The 20,613-nt window shown below is 37.7% G+C and overlaps 1 protein-coding gene across 13 annotated transcripts in view; it reads left to right on the top strand.

Moving 5' to 3' along the window:
- Positions 1-20,613, top strand: part of UNC79 (unc-79 homolog, NALCN channel complex subunit) — a 107,529-nt gene that overhangs the window by 69,982 nt on the left and 16,934 nt on the right. For all 13 annotated transcript variants that reach the window (XM_048307079.1, XM_048307069.1, XM_048307068.1 and 10 more), the window contains 9 exons: positions 901-1,041; positions 5,001-5,039; positions 5,985-6,097; positions 6,182-6,267; positions 7,093-7,266; positions 8,863-8,931; positions 9,518-9,628; positions 15,107-15,211; positions 18,973-19,050. In XM_048307079.1, the coding sequence (XP_048163036.1) occupies positions 901-1,041; positions 5,001-5,039; positions 5,985-6,097; positions 6,182-6,267; positions 7,093-7,266; positions 8,863-8,931; positions 9,518-9,628; positions 15,107-15,211; positions 18,973-19,050 (916 nt within the window). The remainder of the gene's footprint in view (positions 1-900; positions 1,042-5,000; positions 5,040-5,984; positions 6,098-6,181; positions 6,268-7,092; positions 7,267-8,862; positions 8,932-9,517; positions 9,629-15,106; positions 15,212-18,972; positions 19,051-20,613) is intronic.

Genomic DNA, 20,613 nt, shown 5'->3' with positions numbered 1-20,613 from the left:
TCCATTAAGTTAAAATCTCACAATCTGCTGGAGTCATTAGCAGCTGATTGATCAAATTAAGCAAGCCTTCCTACTAGGCTGAGATAAGCCAATTTCCCACATTGGTTTGCCTTTTTCATAGGTTGTGAAAGCCTGTCTCATCTCTCCCAAATCTGACATCCCCTTTATAATTAGACATTTTGGAGCCCTTTCAGACCTTCATCAGTTGTCTTTGAGCATTTCAGGAAGGATAAGTGACTCAGCAGCAAATCTGCCCTGGGAAGGGAGACTTTTCTGAAATCTAAGGTTCTGTGCTCCTGAGAGGTCTTTTCATTTATTTCTTAATGGCTGTAACTGCTGTGGGAACCAATCAGATCATTGTTTTCTAATTGTATAATTTGTTATTCATAATTCATGACTGACAGGAAGGGCAATGTGAAATTGTTCCATCTCTTTAAGATCATCTGTGAGTGTCATTGTTTGTGTCTATGGTGCTAAATAGAAGAGTGCTGGGACTCAGCCCAAGCTGCACAAATTGGCATGTGCTCACACTGCTGAGGGCCAGTCTTCACTGCTGCAGACTTCTCTTGGATAGTGCAAACTGAAGCACTCCAATACAGTGAGGGAGCTGGAATACAATTACCAATGAAGGACTCAAAACAAGTCATGCCCTGTGGCCCTCTTTCATTTGTCACTAAAGAAACAGCCAGTGTAGCCAGTGAGAAGTTTTATTAATGTTTGAAAGCTATGGGCTGTTACTAATTATAGAAAGATCACAATTATATTATCTTTCTACATAAATGTGGAATAGAATGAAGTAAGTAATAATACTTTTAAAAGACATAATTATACACAGATCTATGTATGGTAATGCTCTGTTTTATATCTGTTAACATCAGGTTTAAAAACTGTTCCTTGCAGGTGCCATGACTGTGGGGCTGTTCTTGAAGAATATGATGAAGAAACACTAGGCCTGGCCATAGTTGTGCTCTCAACCTTCATTCACCTCAGTCCAGACTTGGCTGCTCCTCTGCTGTTGGACATCATGCAGTCTGTAGGAAGGTAAATTCAGGACTTCCTTTTCTCCAATGAAATTGAAAGAATTTTGTGCCTGGAGTTGGGTTTATATAAACTTCAGTATACAAAGGTGTGTATTTTAGAACTCTTAAGTGAATAACATCTGGTTCTGTCTTGCGTCTTTGTTACTCATCGTTTTATGAATTTCTTATGTAACTTCTTCCACTGTCAGTTCAATTTTTGGCAGCTCCTTTGATGTTCTCCCCTTTTACTCTCCAAAGGGAAATTCCAGCTCAGGAATCTCCTCAGCTTGTCCCACTGTAAGCAGTGATGTAAAGAGTAAATTCAGATTTTCTACAGTACCCTTTTTATTTACTACCCAGTTTATTATCTGAACAGCAATTGGTGCAGCAATTGGTGTGCTTCTTCATCTTTTTTTATGTGAAGAAAAAATTTCTGTTAGTTTTTATTCCTCCTGGTAGTTGCTCCTTGAACTGGTGTTTTTTGGCCTGCCTTCATGTGTTTTTTGCATACTATTTGTCAGAATTTATGCTCTTTTCTACTTTCCATTTGAGACAGGACCTCACCTTTTTGAAAGAAGCCTTCTTTTTTCTAATAACCTCCCTCACTTTATTTTCTTCTGCTCTCTTGAAGTCTCTTTTTTCTTAACAACTGGAGTACTTTGGCCCTGTGTTTCCAGTGTAATGCTCTTAAACAGCTTCTGTGCCTCTTACAAAAATTGAATTCTCTTGGCTTCCCCTTGTTGCTGCTTTGACAGAATTTTTCACTTTTATGTGGTTCCTGCTATAGAAGTTGTGCACAAATGTGGTCAGCTGTTCTCAACTTTGCTCCTGGAGGACTGTTGACTCCTAGGTATGATCATTCATTAGCATACCTGAGGCTCTTCAGGCTTTTCAACCATATTTTACATGCTAGGTAAAAATTTACATCGCCTTATGAGGGCTTCCAAACCAGCTGCTGCATGAAATTGTCTCTGAGAAAGTCTTGAACATTTGCTGTCCGTTATTTTTCTCTTGTTACTTTTACCCAGTGTGCATGGGATAATTAAAGTGTATCATTACTACTGAATTACGTGTGCTTGCTGTCTTGGCCACTTCCTGAACTTCTTGCCTCAGAGGTGGGATGGATGTGATGGGGTGTTCCAGAATAAGTTTCTGAGCAGCTCTAGACATGCAGAAACGATGTCCAGCTCTCTTCCTCCACATTCTTTTTGGTGACTGAAGTTCAAATTGCTTGACTGTGGCTTCTGCAGGGGCATGGCTCTCACAGCCCTCTTTCTCCACTACCTCCCAATTCCATTTAAACACAGCAGCTCTTCAAGTCCTCCATTTCCATTAATTGCAAGGCTGCAGTTCCCTGCTGGGACTGCTAATTAACTCTGATGGAGGCAAAATTTCTGATCTAGACGGCTGCTGGCCATTCTGTGTGACTCTTGTAAATACAGCAGTACTACAGCCACAGAAAGTGAATCATTTGGAAAATGAATTATCAAAGGATAAGTGGGCTACCTTTTTCTGTGTTTTGAGGGGGAAATGCTGCATCTTTAGAGTGAGACAGCTGATTGTTTTAGAGCAACAGGTAACAGTGCAACGTGGGGTATTCCTGGTAAATGTCCTGTCTTGTTCCTGCTGGTTGCAATTTCTGGCGAATTCTAGGTCCAGTTCTGGGCTCCCCACAAAGGAACTACTTTGAAAATATGCAAAATAAGTAGTATATATAAGCAGAGAGGCAGTCAGGTGCCTCATATATATACCTTGCTCTGTCTTTCATCACGCAGTGCCGTATCACTACCTCCAATTACCCATCTAACAGCAGAAGTGAAAATCAATTAGACTTCTTCCTTTTTTGTTCTTACAGAAAGAGCTACTACTTTCTTTCATCCATAGAATAAGAAATAAGGAGTTAGGAAGTCCAAGGTCTTTCAGAATACCTAAAAAACACACAGAAATATTTTCAAAAGTTATTTGGGTACCCACAGGCACAGATAAGCACCTATTGTGATTTTCAGAAGGGAAAAAAATTCTGGATTCAAGTTACTGACAATTAAAGATTGAACCGTTTCGAAGACTCTGACATGCATTTAAGTTTATGATCTGGTTCCTGAATCAAGATTTTTGACTTGCTGATTCTTATTTAACTGATTTCCAGTGAGATTTAGCTTTCCAAGCATTAAAGCTGTGTTTGAAAGTTAGATTTAGACTTGAGTTAGTGAGGAGCTGTGAAAAGCTTAACTTCTGTTCCTAACGTATACAGATTTGAATACATCCATTTCCTGTTCTGCTTTGTGGTCTGCAAAGTGGAGGTGATGATGAGGGTTCATGGCATTTGTGTAATAAAATATTTAGGGTAGTAATGATAAATATATACAAACTGCACATTTCAGGAAGTTTCAGATGTTCCCAAGTGTTTACTGTAGTTCATGTCTTGTGAAGTTTTTCCAAAGTTAGAAACCTAGTGTTTTGTTTGTCACAAAAGCCATGCTTGCATTATCACATTCAAAAGGAGAGAAAAACATTAGACTTTGATTTCTTTTAGAAAAAAGATTTTACGTTGTTGTGTTTCTGTACTTCAACAGATTTTTGAAAACAGGTATCAAGTCCATTGAGCATGTGATTGGTCTCGTGTTCTGCAGAAATCCTTGCATGCCTTAATGTAAGGTGATGCTACAGTTATTCCAGAATAAAGGTCTGTATTGCTTGATGGTAGCTTCAGACCTTTCTCACCCGGAATTAGCTTTGCACACCAGAAATAATATGTTGTATTTTAGTGTGGATTCCTCTTAATAGTGGAGTTGGGAACTCTTAATGTGTTTTTCTGATTTATGCTAGAACAACTGAGAATAACATGATCTTTAATCCCCTGCACCATCAAGTTTGAGATTATTGCATTGTTGGAAGTATGCTGTGTTCCCAGTTTGTCATGCATAATTCATTAAAATCATTGTAATTTTGGTTCATGCTGTTGCATTTGACTGAGCTGCCTTAGGGTCCTTTTTGGATTTTATGGTGTTGATTAAACTGTCTTCAGAACAGGGGGTGACCAAGGATGAGCAACAGGATAAAAGGATCATGAATCAAAGAAAAGCATTGAAGATTAGATACAAAATAGCATAGCTCTATGAAATTTTCACTTAGATTTATCAATTTATAACATCTGAAATATTGATTTGCAGCAAATTAAAGTAAAAATTTGGTGGTATTTTGTATATTAGAAAGAGATGCTTCCAGTGTCCATCCTTATAATGGCTTTACAGTGTACAGCTTTTTGGTGGCTTTTGGTATTAAGGATGTTTTGCTTTGATATTCCAAGCCCTGATTCTATTCATTTACATGTCCTGCATATTGAAGTACCATGATTTTACTTTAAGATTGTGTTCAGTATTTTCACCATGAGTGCTCGTATTTGGCTTTAAAGTCTATATTTAGGTACTAAAATAAATGACCTAATTTTTGAGAACACACCATTTCTCATTTGACTTTGGAAGAGCTAGTAGGTAATTAGTGTTTTTGAAATTAGGCTAGTTATTTAGGTGCCAAAATCTGGAACTAGAAGCCTCACTTTAGACTGCCAAGCAAAGAATTTTTGCTTAGTCTGTGTTGCTGCGTTAATCAGAAACAATTCAGTCTGTAGGCAGCTTCTGGAAAACTTTTTTTCCCTCTAAAAAAACTTAGTTATCCATGATGTGCTGTAGGGCAAAAACATTACTTCATTATCTTTGTGCTACTAGAGGGAGGCAAGATTTGTCTTTAGAGCAGTTGAGACTGCAAGAGTTTAGAATAGAGTGAGAATAGAGTTTACGTCATGCAAACATGGTTTTTCTGAATTTAGGTGCTCTTCAGAAGATCCTTATGGTAACATTTTAAATGTTCTCTAAAATTGTTGTTTATTATTTGTTTAAAATGGTACTTTATTGGCTTACTTAAAAAGTGAAACACACAAAAAAAAGCATATGAGCTTCAATTTCTTTTTAATTTTTATTCCAGGTTGGCATCAAGTACCAGTTTTTCTAATCAAGCAGAAAGGTATGGTAGCAAAGGATACCTTGATAAAAAAAGAAACAATCAATCTAAACCATCATCTTCCCTGACCCTGTAATCAAATAAATTTAAGTTTTTAAAAATGTTATTTAAAATTTCTGAGTAAAAGAAAAAACCTGCCTTTTCCGCTTATTTCAAATATCCTGTGTTTTCTGGAGATGAACAGGAGCCCATATTCATATATGTTAAACCTGGAAAAAATTGGATTCAGATGCTGTCTTGCCTTTGCAATTTCAGTGCAGCTTTTTCTAACTGATTCTGTGTTCAGTATTTGTCTTGATAAACTATCTCCAATCAAGTGAATCATCCTTGGCCATGGAGAATCCCTGGTAGTGTTGCCTCATTATGTAAATCAGATGCTGAATAGGATAAATTCATTTTGAGAAGCTGTAAAGCACGTTAAGATGTGCAGTTTATGAGTAAATAGATAATACTTAGGCTTTTAAAATGAAAGCATTCATTTATGAGTGATTAGGGAGTACTTCATCTCTTGAAGGAAACTGCAAGAGGCAAATGGATATTGTAATGTTTTTGTTTACCTGTTGTTCATGTGTTTTATGATAAAGCCAAGAACCTTATTCTGTGTCACTGGAATACACAAGGTGAGAGCAGGATTATATTTCAAATTCAGATGATTCACAAATAAAAATACGTGGAGAATCAGAAAAAATACAACTATTTATTGGGGCAAATACTTTAAGTATGTGTATGTAACTTTTTTATCTCTTCATAGTTGAGCTGAAGTCATAAAATCAACAAACTTTTTTTCAGGATCAGGACAGTTCTGTTTTTGACTATCTCACTCATAACTGAACACTTCCATAATTAAAAAGAATAGCATCATCTTTATTTTCTCCGTGTAGTCAGCTTTGACAAGTGTTTCATCTGCAGTGCAATTTTTTTTCTTCTCTTCTTTTCCCTTCATTTCAGCATGATGATCCCTGGAAATGCTGCAGGTGTGGCCAAGCAGTTCCTCCGTTGTGTGTTCCATCAGCTGGCTCCCAATGGCATCTTCCCTCAGCTCTTCCAGAGCATTATTAAAGGTAATGTGCAATACCTGAATTCATTTTTGACCCTTGGTTTCCTCTGTATGAACAGCCAGTGCAAAAATGTCATTCAAATTTCAGATGGAAGCTTTTTACGGACTTTAGCCATGTCTCTGATGGACTTCAGTGAGCTGAGTTCCATCGCTGCTCTGAGCCAGCTGTTAGAGGTATGTTGACAATTGACTATGTTAATGATGCTAATTTTATTAGCATTATCAGGATCATTTTTCCTCATTTGAGTTCAAACTTGTTTCATCAAAAACGCTGTGAATTTTTGTTTTGTCCTCCTTGGAAATAATTAGGCTGTCCTCACCACAAGTAGTGTGTCCCATTCCTTTCTATTTTTTGTTTTCAGGAACATTTCTGCTTATACATCTCAGTTCCCCCTCTTCATTTTATCTGATGACAGTTTCTCTTAAGTATTCCAAAACTCTATTGCCTGCCTTTGACTGCCTTCTATGCAGTTGGCTTATTTCTACTGTACCATTTTTCCTCCTGCTAGAACTAGTCACTTGCATGTACCCTGCTTTTCCAAGAACATGGCAATTGCTTCATACAAGATGTTGACATCACTTTAAAACTGCTCATGTCTTTTCAGGCCTCACTCTAGGACAGAAGCCACGAAAGCACACACGGTCTACTGAACATTAGTGAACATATCTTTAAAACTGTCTAAAGGAAAACATGAGCAATCTGCTGCTGAATACTTTGAGTTTTGCTTTTTCTACTGCCATGCCAGTCTAAGCAGATTATGAGTTAGGACCCTGCTTATATAACATTTTGGCTCAAAATCTTTTGGTCAGTACTTTAGGAACTGCTGGACTAACTATCACATACTCAGTTCGGCTTCCCAGCACAACACTATCATTAGCATCATAGAGAAAATACGCAGTATTTCCTCTCAACAAATTAACTTCAGCACTTTCAAATACTGTGTAAGGGACCACTTCTGCACAGGTGTGATTGTTCACAGTTATCGCTTTGTTTCCCAGGGTTTAAACAACAAAAAGAATTTGCCAGCAGGGGGTGCAATGCTACGCTGTTTGGAAAACATTGCTACCTTCATGGAAGCCTTGCCAATGGATTCGCCCAGCAACCTCTGGACCACAATTAGTAATCAGTTTCAGACCTTCCTTACTAAACTCCCATGTGTTTTGCCTCTTAAGGTATGATGTATGGACATCTGAAGCAAGCTATATTGCCATTGGTCAGGATGCATTGAAACAGTGGGAAAATTGTGGATAACCAATCAGAGTGGGTTCGTGTGAATTATTCTTGTGATTTATTGTATCTCTGATCCATCCTATTAATTATGTTTTCCGTGGATAACAACAGCAACTCTGAAAGGGGTACTTGTCACTTCTTTCTTGGCATTTTTCCTATCTGCTTTCTACGCCCTGTCAGATTAGAATACTGCGTTTGAGAGAGTCAGTATTTAAACCATGAAAATCTATCTAAATTTAGTTTTAACTGTTAAAACTAAATAAAACTCTCAAGAAGAGCAGCACCACCTAATTAATTTGCTAAAAGTACACAGTAGTCAGACAGGCAGAAACAACTGAGACTACTGGGAACTGGGCCTACCCTGTTTGGCTGACCAGGTTGTAGTCCTGATTGTAATAGAATATTGTAAAGGAAACTGAATCCAGAAGCTTTGGGCTCTGATTTCTGAGAGCTCAGAGGAGATACAGCAGGATCTTATCTCCTGGTGTGTATATTTCCAGATATCGTTTCAGCAAACATAATAAAAACTTTTGAGTCTTTCCAGTAAACATGGAGTTCTGATGCCCTTACTCTATTTCCTATGGTGTGAATAAGCCCAGTGGTAATTTCTTCTATACAAAGCAGTGTTGTTCAGTATGGGCTGAGGGATCCAAAATCTAAATCTGTGACTGATAAAATTGTCTTTTAAATTGGGTGTCACTACCCAGCTACATGAACAATACTAAATTCCTTGGCTCTATTATGCAGTAGTCAGATCTTGAAACCTCTTCAGATTTTGGTAAATTGTGACATTATCCTTCAGCACTTACTAAGTCAAACAGGCAATAACCATTCCCTCTGTGTACTAGTCACCCCAATCTGCTGCATCTTGTATAACTGAAATAAATAAAAAGAAATTAATTGGATCTTAGTGATTCCAACTGCATATCCGCCATTCACGGAACCTTTAGGTGGAGTGTTTACTCTGATTTGCCTTTTATTCATGGGAGGAATTATTAGTGATACAAGAAAAGCAATTGCTTGCTCCTGAGCTTTCAATCTCCCGTTCTCTTCTTTAGGGTCATAGGGGACACTTTCATATTCTAGATGTTTACAGCAGGGGTGAGGCAAGACAGTGGACTGATCCTGAAAAGTCCATTCAGTGCTGTAACCTGTATGATTTATTCGAAATAAAGATTACATCATAAGGAACAGCTTAAGGAATCTGAAACAGCTGCTGCCAGGGCATATTCCAATGTTAGATGTTGTGAGTTGTCTTGAGATGTGAGGGAAAATATCAGAGACCAGGACAAGCACAGAAATACAAAATTAGGTAGATGATGCGTACCTATGCTGTGTATGTTACCCCTGAAGGGGTGTGATTGGGTATGATTGTGTTCAAGAATAAGCCAGTTTAGAGAAAGTAATTAAAAATCAATCATCATTTTTTCAGACTTCTCCTATAACTTATTCATAGCTGCTACCACTATAAGCAAGATGTGTGCACAGAAAGATACTAACTTATTTCCTTTTTCTTTTCTGCTTTCAAATATGTTCAGTGTTCTTTAGACTCCAGTTTAAGAATCATGATTTGCTTGTTGAAGATACCTACCACTAGTGCCACCAGGGTAAGTTCCAAGAAGACAAAATTCTGTTGCCTCGGATTTAGCCAGCCTGTGCTACTGTATGAATGTGTTCTTATCCCCTGGCTAGGAAAGTGTTATATATAAGCATAAAATTGTGCAGTCCAATACTGTTTGGAGAATGATAAGAGCTTTGGAATCTAGGTTACAGTAAAGTGGGGGTAGAATTACATTCTTGTGTGGGTGTGAATGTATGTCTTCTTAAAGATTTGATGTTCTCCTTTTTTTTTTTCTCGTCTATTTTTTTCTTTTTTAAAAAAGGGTAATGAGCTTCCTTAGACTTTTTTCAGTACAATTCCACTGAAGTCAGTGAGGTTTTCCTGCATAAACTATGCAGAATCTCTTATAAACACCATGTCATAAGTGAAACTATTTTCTACCTTTTTGTTTCTAATTTCTGACAGAAGCATGAAGGCATATGATACAGCTGTTTGACCAAAACAGTGTAAATCCCAGGCAGATAGCCTCTGAGCCAAAAATAATGCTGTTCCATTCAGGTTTTCAGAGTTGGAATGCTTCTTTGCTTTTTTGGGCAACGAGTTATTGATTTCTGTAACACATGTCATTGCAGAGTCTTCTGGAACCTTTTTCAAAATTACTGAGTTTTGTGATTCAGAATGCTGTCTTCACTCTGGCCTACCTGGTGGAACTGTGTGGTTTGTGCTACCGAGCCTTCACAAAGGTAACAATGACACTGTATCTTCCTTTAGGGACAAGTGAAAACAGGACAAAGTTGTGCTTCCCACAAGTAGTTTGGAAGTAAAGATGAAATCAGTGTCAAGTTTCAGGCATGTCAACAGTTTTAATGTAGTTTGGTTAATCAAGTAGTGATCATGATTCAGTACCTTTTAATAATGCTGAGTTTTACATTCACAGTAAAGACACAGATTATGGGAACCTGCTGCAAGTGTTGCTCAGAAAAGTATTTTGATGTGATTTTGGGACTTGGACATTTTTTTCTCATGTTGAGAAGATACCTGGTATTGATGCATCACTTAAAACGTCTGTACAGTCATATCTTTCCTAGTGCACAAGTTTAGACACATAACTTATGAGTAAAATCTTAAATATTCCTGGTAGTGCCTTTTGAGAGCATGACTGTGAGGGGAGGCAGTAGACAACTAAGATGGAAAACTCCAAGTTAGGAGCTTTCCATCTAAGATACTGTTCATTCTGTATTAGGTATTTTCCTTTGGCATGTATGGCTGTAGCTGTGTAGAAAAGAGAACAGTATGTGTACACTTTTTAAAAGTTTGTAAGATTCCTGGATGAAAGCCATGGTGTACAAATAACAGTTTAGTTATTACTCAGGTTCATTGTTGTAGCTATCAGTGAGAAGCTGAACAACAAAAAAGCAATTGAACCTAAGGTCATATATACTCCATTATGTAGATTGTCAATGTACTGAGCGAAAATGTTGCCTTATCCACTAAGTGCACACTTTTCCATGCTTGATACATTTATCAGAACAGTAATTAATCCTCAGGGAATGTTCTATCATAAGCAGCTACATGGTTTTCTGTTTTGATAATGTACAACTGGAACATGCGTTGTTTGAGTCTTAACAAGACTTAAAATATCACTGGACAAACAATGAAGAAGAAATGATAAAACCAATGACACTCACAGAAAAACTGCACCACAGGAAAATAAGAAACATTTTTACCAAATATAATGGTTTGAAGCATTAAATAGAAATTAATAGTATGTTTAATGACAGCAAGCAAGTTCTAGCATTTTGTCTCGTTTAAAAGAGAAGAGTTTATGAAATGGAATAATCCTGAATATAGAAGATATTGCCTAGCTTTTAGAAGTATTTTGAGTTAGAGCTATAGTTAAGGGTTTGGACAAGGCAAAGTGAGAAAAATGTTAACTTGAAGTCCAATAGTGGTTTTTTTCATTGAAACGGAAAAGCCTCATTTAAAACTGAAGCAAAGATACTGCTCTTGCATTTGTGGTCTTACCAGAGTGTTTTGTATATCTGCTAAAGCAAATTGTGACTACAGGAAATTTTTCACTTTCCTCAGGCTCTGCAGTTTCACAAAAATGTAATAAAACCACATTATTAGAAAACCCACACGTGTCTCTTGCATGCTTGCTGGTTGGTTGCTCTATGAATATAGTGAGTACTTAATTGCACACAGGAACCTTGGATTACAGTGTTTGGTAAAATCATCTTGATTTAGTTTAATGCAACCCGATGACCCAGAAATTGGAAGCATTAGTGAATGTTCTGCATTGTATAGCCACAAAATAGTTAATTTAGTGGAACTCTACACTACATTATCTTTGTTATTTCTGAAAGCTTACCATAGTTTTGCCTTAGAAGTGTCAAATTAGTGACTGCTGTTAGAAAAAAACACCAAATCGGTTATGATGTCTGTGTTTTTTCTCTACAGTGGAAGTCACTGTAGGTAAATAGGAGTGTTGTGACAGAGTACCACATAGAAGTGAATTTCAGAATGAATATAATTTGTGAGCGTTGAAACTATTCAAATGTAATTGCTTGTTTTGCAACGTTGAGTGTGGTGACTGGAACAAAACACCAACTTTCAGCTAAGCTGTGGAGGATTCTTGTCTTTTCAAAGAGCAAGCTACTCTGACATGCACTTTGTAGAAGTCAGTGCTGTACAACCACTCCAAATCTTTCTTTACTGCAACATTTTCCTGATACCCTGTGGTAGGAATATCTGAGTTTCTCGTCTTGGAGCCTGAAGACTCAGGTCAATCTGATATTTCTGTTGTCTGAGTTTCTGTTCCAGGTCAGCAATTTGTTTTTTTCAGTGCCTTTGGAACTCTCAGTTGAGAGTAGCATCTTTTCTGTGGGTAGTAATCATATCTTTAGTTTTCCTTTCAAGTGTCTTAAGGTCCTAAATGGACACTTTTTGGCTTTCTTATATCTTATAGCTGCAGAAGCTTGAAGCTAAGCTTAACCTTTTGCTAGTATTCTGTTGTCCCTTACCAAGTGAATGCAGAATGCCACATGATTTTGCTACTGAATTTTTTGAAGAATATTATGTGGCAGATCTTCAGTATTTTTAATTACTGTAGTAGCAGCGGTGACAAAGATTTTTGCTTTATACTAGCTTACTTAGAGGATAGCATAACACTCCATTAAAGGTCCAAATTTACTCTTATTACTAAGTTTGGACCCTGAGGTACTACTGGAACTTCAGGAGTTTCATGTTCTACATATTGACATGTGGTAAGTCACAACTTGAAGGTTGCAAAGCAGTTTTCTATAGGGATGCATAGACATTTGAGAGTTAATTTGGCTGAACAGAGGCTGAAGTAGTTAGTGTATTCTTGATACTTCGGGTACCAAATTTCTATATGTGACTCCCCTGGGTGTTACTTTTATGGAACAGTGGCCCTGTGGCAGAGTATAAAGTTCTAAAAGTATGTATAAACTAGGTTTATACATATTTACCACCAGCAGGATGATAGGAATAAGTAGGCTTGGATAGGAAGGATACTCTGGGCCATTGGCTTACCTGTCATCACTCCTGATTTACAGTGCAGGAAGCAACAAGTCAGATGTCAAAAAACCATTTTGCCTGATTTTGCTCAATCTCTCTGCATTGCATGTGCTTAACAAACATTGAGTTTAGACTGTGAGATAGGAGACTTCTTTGAGAAAGAGGTAGCCAACTGCTGTATTATCCCTAAAGCCAAGAAAAGCTGGGATTCATGAAGCCTATGCCTCCTTTCCAGTGTTCTGGCAAAGCAATTTATTGTGGCCCAATATCCTGCATAGCATAGATGTTGGTATGTAAAATAGTTGAATGCTTTTGAAAGAATTATGTCTTCCTTCTTTTTCAGTGTGTGTAGGCTACTGTACTGGGTTACTGATCAGAAGTTCTGTCCACTCTTTGGGGGGATGTAATTGTCATCTGACTTGAGTGTGGCACGGCATAGTGTCTGTGTCTCAAGTCTGGGAAGGCATATGGTGGTGGGAAGGGGCACTCTTCCTGGGGAATTCTAACAAGTAATCAGGATCTTTTTATGCTTTGAGTGTTGTGCACTGTTCTGGTTCTCCATTCCCACTCAGAATGTTGTAGTATCAGAGAAAGTTCAGGTAATGATCTCAAGAACAATCAAATAGTTAGGTGAGTTCCACATACAGAGCAACTAAGTCAGAGCTCCTCAATCTGAAAGTGCAACAACTGGTGAGAATGTGAGAGAGGTCTGCAAGGTCACAAGTGATCCAGACAGAGATGGGTAATTCATTCCTTCCCAGTGGAAAGAACATACTAAGTTTGTAGGAACTAATCAAAGCAAGTAAAGGGAAGTGATTCTTCAACAGTTTGTGACTCCTTACCAAGTACCATTTGTGCTAAAGGTTGACATGAGTCCCAGAGGTCAATGGACAGTTACATGGAAGAGAAATATATTGAGAGTCATGAATTATACAGAAACCATGCTGAGCTCAGAAGTTCCCTGAGCTGAAAATAGTTGGTAAAATTACACATGCTTGCCTTGTTCTTATTCTTCCTTTTGCTTCTGCTTATGGCCTTGTTGGAGATAAGTTACTGAAGATATTTGTTCTCATCTGACCTCTCCTGGATATTATTATATTGTGTAATTTTTATCAGAGCACCACTCATGTGTGTGGAATGTGTGATTTTTGAATATTTGTCCCCTCAAGCTGATTTTGGAGTGTTAGCTTCCTGCGAGTTTAGCTGCCTAGACTGCAGCAATGTAGTCAGACAAGGACAAGGACTGCAGTTTGGGACCTGTTCCATCATCTGAATATGTTATCTGTCTGCACACTCCATGTAATTGAAGGGGAAACTAGGAACTTGAAGTACGGTCTCTTGATTCACAGACTGGCATCTAACATCCGTGAAAGACATACCATTCTGTTGTTTTGGCACCTTCTCCCAGATCAAGGCCTGATATTTAAGATCTGTTTTCTTTCAAAGATATATGGGTGCTGTGGCAGACACGCACTGCTGCTGCACGCATTGTTTGACAGTATGCCACACAGGTGGTGTGGTGACCTCAGCTCTCTTAAGAGGAACCTTGGCGACTGCTTGGTCTGCTGCAACCAAAGGTCACTCTTACTTCCAGCTATTCATCTTCTCCTGTGTGCAGCTGGAGGTGGCCTTCAAGTTGTCTCTCACTAACCTCATAAAACTTCTCTGAGGAAGAGACAAATGGTCACATTTTACAGATTTTTGTGGAGAAACTGAGGCCCTGACTGAGTAAAAATTTTCATACATTTAACTTAAGTGAATGGGCAAATGTATGAGATTTACAAGACGGAGGATACTAGGTTTTAGATCTTAAGCACACTTTAGATACGCTCTTCTTATTAGACAATTTATTTCGTCTCTAGTGGTTGTCTGAAATAGAGCATGGTGCTCTTGCTGATCAAAATTCTTGAGTTGCTGTGGTCAGTAGCAGGTTCTATGTTTTTATCTTATTGTCTAAAGTCAGAGAATGACAAAGTAAGATGTATAACAAGCCCCTCTTATCTCTTGTACCTCCTTGCTGACTCAGCCCTACAACTCTATTCTTAGACTTCTGCGTGCTAATCTCCACTGGCTGATTTCCCCCTATGTTTTAAAGTGTTTCTGTTGTAGCAGCTGTAGCCAAGACTGTTTTTATTGTGGAAGTGGAAAAGTACTGCCAGTCTAATGAGTGAAAATAGATAGTCCAAGCAGCTGTAGTGCAGGCACTCATTTTTTAAAGGGGGAAAACAACAGAAAAAGAATATGGTGAAATGTAGACTGTTTTTGGCAGGTTCAGTGAAAGAATAATGCTAAATACCACACCAGTTTTATTCTCCTGTGTCATTTCTTACTGCTTTCCCCTTTTCTCTTTGTATGGGACTACTTAATAAAAGCTATGTTTGCATGCCTGGACTTTATAACTATTTTATAAAATCTATCTGTATCTCATGTGGGAAATATTAAATCTCGGATATAATTTCTGATAAAACATGAAAGGAAGATTACCTTCATTGATGTCTGTTCGGTTAAGTCTGTAGAATTATATAAATGATGAGTGGTGATATCTTTTTCTTAAGACAGGAGAAACCAGTACACTTTTGTAACTTTGTTATTCTTAAACTTAGATAAAATGTATCTTTATGGTTTAGTAGTGGCTGTCAGTGAATTTCAGGACATTGACAATTCTGTATTTTTTGTTGTAGGAAAGGGACAAATTCTACTTGACGCGCTGTGTTATATTGGAGTTACTGCAAGCACTCAAGTTAAAGTCACCCTTACCAGACATGAATCTGCTGCTGTTGGTGCAGGTACAGGAGATTCTGATGTAATTTTCATACTGGTCCTATCTTGGCCCAACTTCAGGAGTGGGGCAGAGCAGAAGAACGAAGTCCAGCATGGTTACAGAAAGTACCAGCAATGTCGGTGAAAGAAGAACTTTTTGAATCCAAATCCAATTGCATTTGTATGCATTGGTGCATACATTTAGGCTCCTACATTAAAATTTAAAGTTGGAATCCAAATTTCTCATAATGATAATGACCTGTGCATCATTGCTGATGTATTGAAGATCACAGAGTATATCTTGAGTTGGAAGGGACCCATAAGGGTTGAGTCCATTGAGTTTTATACCATGTTCTTATGGGGCAGCTGCCCCAGGTGCTGCCTTGTCTTCATATCCTAGCCTCAAACCCTGTCACCAGTTTGTGTGGGAAGGGGTGCTGATCATGAGCCACAACTCAGTTTCTGGCAGTAAGCTTGTCTGCAGTTCCTGAAGGCCATTTTCTTTTAACCTGTAGTTTTCCAGTAAAGAATACATTGACAATATTTCTGCTGCTTTCATTCTGTGGAGTCATGCTAGCTTTTTCATTGGAAAATATGAGGAAATAAGATACAGACTTGTGAAAACTTCTGCCTCCAAGAAGGCAAGTGTGGCACAGTTTGGCACCACAAGCCTGTCCCATGAACACAATTTCTTGAAGTCCATCAAATGTCATCACAGGTAGTGGGCTCTCATTGTTTACAATGAGCTAACAATGATATGTTAGGAACTTAAATTTACAGACTTAAAATTATAGGGGACCAGCATAACAGCACTCCATAAGGTTCAGGTGAGGTGTTTATTACATAGATCCCTCATAATGCTCCCAGCATCACAGCTCCATTCACTCTTTCCCATCCCATTATGGGTCAAAGCTTCATATAGCTTACTATGGACTCATTTTCTTTTGAGTACTGGTACATTGCTCATAGTAAGTAAGTCATTGCCAGTTGACACAGAAATAATACTGACTAATAAAATTATATAGAAGTTAGGATAACTCTGAAAACAATTATTATGCCATCAGTGTTAGGGAGAGAAGTTGGGAAGGGAAGAATAACAGATGAGTTTTTTTCTTTTGATGGTAAGGTGTTATTTTTTAAAATCCATTTTAATTTAAAAAGCACAAGTTTGCCTTTTTTTTTTTTTTAATTATTATTAAACCCAAACTTCTTTTTTTCAGTCCCAGTCACTACCATCAAATAACAACCACCAGCCTCTTTCTGTCTTACGGCTGCAGTGATGCACCTTGATACCGTGTGCAATGGTTTTTGTTGACTTGAACTGACTTTTCCTGTATTACAGAATAAAGCAATTATTCTGCATCAGTCCTGTAATTCAGTCCTGTGGCTACCCCAACAGTGACAATCCCCTAGTCTAGTCATGCCTGAATTTCTCATTTAAGAATGCAAACAGGCCATGTCAGTTTTGGCAGTGGGATTTAACTGATTAACACTTGTCCTTCATATTGGGTCAATTGCCTGAGAGACCCAGTAAGCAAAACTCTCTCTTACATTACCTTTATCTCATAAAGATAAAATGATAATTGCCTGGGTTTTCCTCCTAGCACTGTTCCCATATGCTGTATTCACTTTGGGATGTATTCATACCTTACACAACAGCATCTAATGTGGATGTAAATGTCTTTTATGATGTCTCTCTTTCAGAAGCTGATGAAGTGATTCATATTTCCTGCAATCCAAAGCAGCCAGCTTCTGTTTCTATGTAGTCAGTGGTGGAGAATAGGGGTTGTATTCAGACCATCTGCCGTAGATGCCTACTGGAGGCATGATGACAACTTCTCCCATTGACTGTGCAAATTGGCAGCTCTCAGTAGTATGTGGTCTGAATCATTCAACAGCCTCTGGAATTGCAGTACCATAGTAACCACTAAGCCCATCTCCAGCACCACTGTAATTTAAGAAATCTACCAGTAGCATATGTGTCTTACTTTTTAAATTTTCTCTGGTGCCATTAACAGAATGAAGGAATTGGTTCACCTCTTTACTACACAAAGCCGCTACAATATTAATTCAGGTTGTATGCTTTTGAAAGAATAAAGCCATACAGAGTTAACACAGCACCAAACGGAAGTGGTTTTAATTTCCAACAGTCATGTCTCCATGGACATGTTAGCCTGTATGCAAGATTCTATACAGACACTGCACACAGAATACAGAGATTCTGTCAAAATGTTCCAGATAACAAAGGAGCTAGGAGCACTTTAATTTAATGATAGATCACTTGTGGGCTGACTAACAAAGGAGTTCCTAGAAAGGTACATTTGACACCCACGTTTATCCAGATTACATAGTGCCATCAGTGTCACTGGTGACATAAGACTAAGATGAGAGTTAACTTTATCCCACTTCACAAAGAATGAGAATTTTAACCAGATCACTCCAATCTTTGCATAGGTGTCCTAGATGATAAAGGGTACTGAAAGACTGTCTCCTTGATTTGTCCTAGCAAATGAAAGCCATCATGTACATGCTGCTGTTCCATGGGTTTCCATAGGAACTGCTTCTTCACACAGCATTTTGTTTCCCAGTACTTTTCTCTGCTCACATTTCATCAGCACACATCTCCAGGATTTCCATTGACTTCAAATTATACTGATGTCTCTTTAGAATTTGCTTGTTCAGTCAGGCTCTAAGATTCAGTGTACCTGATCTGTTTTGTTGTAAAGCTTGTGGAAATGCAAGAGTGAATTCTAGGGCTGTAAAGGATATTTTGAAATATTTTCGTGAAGTGCAGTCAGTCATTGAGAGTACTGCTAACATATATATGCATTAGACAACCATAAAATATGGTAGTCAATATCTGTCTCAGTTTGTGAAAGTACCATGGTATCAATTAATTTTTAATAAGAAGGGAGATTAATGCTTAGACCTTAGTTGACAGTTATTTTCTGTCTGCTCCTTCTTAGAAAGTTACATTGCATCACTATGGACAAAAATTGCTCAAGTGCAAGTACAATGTTAGGACAAGAAGTTGTAGGAACAAGCAAATCATCTGCAGGGTGTCCAATGCATGATTGAAGTTTATAATGATTAAATAACAGTATTGGCAAGTTTAATGTATGAATGATATGGACTCTGGAGATTTTAGGTCGAGGGATTTGGAAATAAAAAGAAACAAGAAAAAAGGTGAAATAAAAGCATAAGAAAAGCAATGAGAGAGATTCTACTGTAATAAAATGACACTGACCCTCTCTCAGAAACAGCTTGTTTATGTAGTATTGTGGCCTGTATTGTGCAGAAGTTATACCACACCATACTAGTATGTTGTCAGCTTCAAAGCTCTTCATAAAATGCATAATTGTAGAACTTCAGTGAACGTGTTATAATGTCACAGTGAAGAATATGGCATCCTGCCTTACCATTCTCTGTCATGGTTTACTCTATAATGAAAGAGGAACATTTGATATATGGAAGAAATAGCAAATATATATTTTTTTTTCATAAAGAAAGTCTGATTTGTTACACAATATTCTTCAAATTACTCCTGCACAGCATATGTGTTAATTAAGCACATTAAAGTCAGATTTTTTTTCATTAAAATTATCTCATTTATAATGGTGAGTTAAGTAGGTTGTTTATAAAGAAAGAGATCTCTGAAGGCAAATTACCATGAATAAAAGCAAGAAGAGATCTGAACTGATTTTAATGAAGTAATGAATAAATTATTAGTGTCTTCAGGTTCCTCAAAAAATAATTTAAAAATAACTTGTCTTTAATTTCTTCTTAGTTTGTTTGTGCAGATGCTGGAACAAAACTAGCTGAGTCAACAATCTTACATAAACAGATGATTGCCTCAATGCCTGGAGTAAGTACTGGACCAAAGTCCATTTCTTAGTTCTGTTGTTCTGATTTTTTAAAAAATACATCTTATTCAGCTTTCTTTGCTTCATTTTAATGTTCTTTCCTTTTATTTCTCCTCTGGTTGGCAAGATATATTACACGCTGGAGGTTGAGATGCTTCATCCTTTCTATTAATGGTGGAAAAGTTCTGAATTTGATGTTGCTTCCCTTGCTTTCACTGATAACCTTTAGTCATGTAATTGACTTCAGTGGAGCCTGTGCTCAAAAAAAAAAATCGAGAGCTGCAATTCTCAGTGGGGAACAGACCAGCTGAATGCATCAAAAAATGGTAGCAGAATGGAAAGCTACAAGCCATTGCCTCCATTTTCACAAAAGATTCTGATTAAAGAAGGGAGTTAATGGTATTTCTCTGGTAATGTATATAAGTCATTCATTTATATCCTGCTGATGAGTGTAGCTGAATTACAAATACTCCTAATTGCCTGGGCACTGAATATGCACCTGGTGAATATGGGAGGAAGTAGCACAATGGGAGGTCTTGACTTGTGACTGAGTACCCAAGCAGATGGAAGGGGGTTAGCCAAGGTTTGCCTCACAGGCTGAGTGAGGAAAACTTGTTTCCCTATGTGTGTCTCAGCTTTAGGGATGACTTAATAGGATCTTTCCCATGTATCTTCTGAAGTGCGTGATTTTTTAAATGCCAATCTTTAATAATACCTTTCCTCCCAACAGGATATTTTAATTTATACTTGCTTTAAATAGACAGACTAACATTGGTGTTACGAGGTGTGATAGGAACATGATCATTTCAGAAGAAATCACAGAAAATTAGGCTGCCTACTGCTTGCATGAAACAGAATAGGTGGTTGGAGAGAAGTCTTGTGCAACTGAGCATTTATTTTCAGAGACTGGAGTGTAGCATCTTTCATAATTCTGTTATTCAATATTCTAGAAGCCAGGTTGAATCCTTAGTGCACATAAACTGGATGGAGGATATACTGACAGGGTTCCCAATGACCATATTTTACTGTTTTTGACTCCGTCATGAGAACTGACAGGAACAACATTTGAAAATCCAGAAGGTGGCATAGTTCAACACTGTGTAGACTGATACTAACATACAAAAATGGGGAGTGCCCAGGCCAGTTGTTTAAATATAGAATGCTAGAATATGTTTAAATATAGAATGCTTCAAATTTCAGCCACTAAAACTCAACTCTGGCTTAATAATTTTTTGATCGAAACTATATCTAGTTCATTTGTATACTCAGATAGGATAATCAGCTTCTATGCTTCAAAGTGCAGGTAATTAAAAAGAGGTCAAAGAACAGTAGTTTTCTTCTGTAAACTTTACTGCAATGTTTTGCCCTGAGCCGAGGACTTGGGATAAAGTAGATTTTGGTGGCTTCAAAAAGGTATCTAATTTAATAGTATGATCATTTAGCCTCAAAAGTTAAGCATTTCTTTTACTTGGCTCCTAAGAATGAGACATCCATAGTTCCCCTTGAATTCAGCTAGCATTATCTTCACCTCAGACTATTAACACATAAACGGAGGTTTATGTGAT

This window comes from Corvus hawaiiensis, chromosome 6 (genome assembly GCF_020740725.1).
Source record: "Corvus hawaiiensis isolate bCorHaw1 chromosome 6, bCorHaw1.pri.cur, whole genome shotgun sequence".
Lineage (NCBI taxonomy): Eukaryota > Metazoa > Chordata > Aves > Passeriformes > Corvidae > Corvus > Corvus hawaiiensis.
Note: the sequence above shows the minus strand (reverse complement) of the source record. Positions and strands in the feature narration are given on the sequence as shown.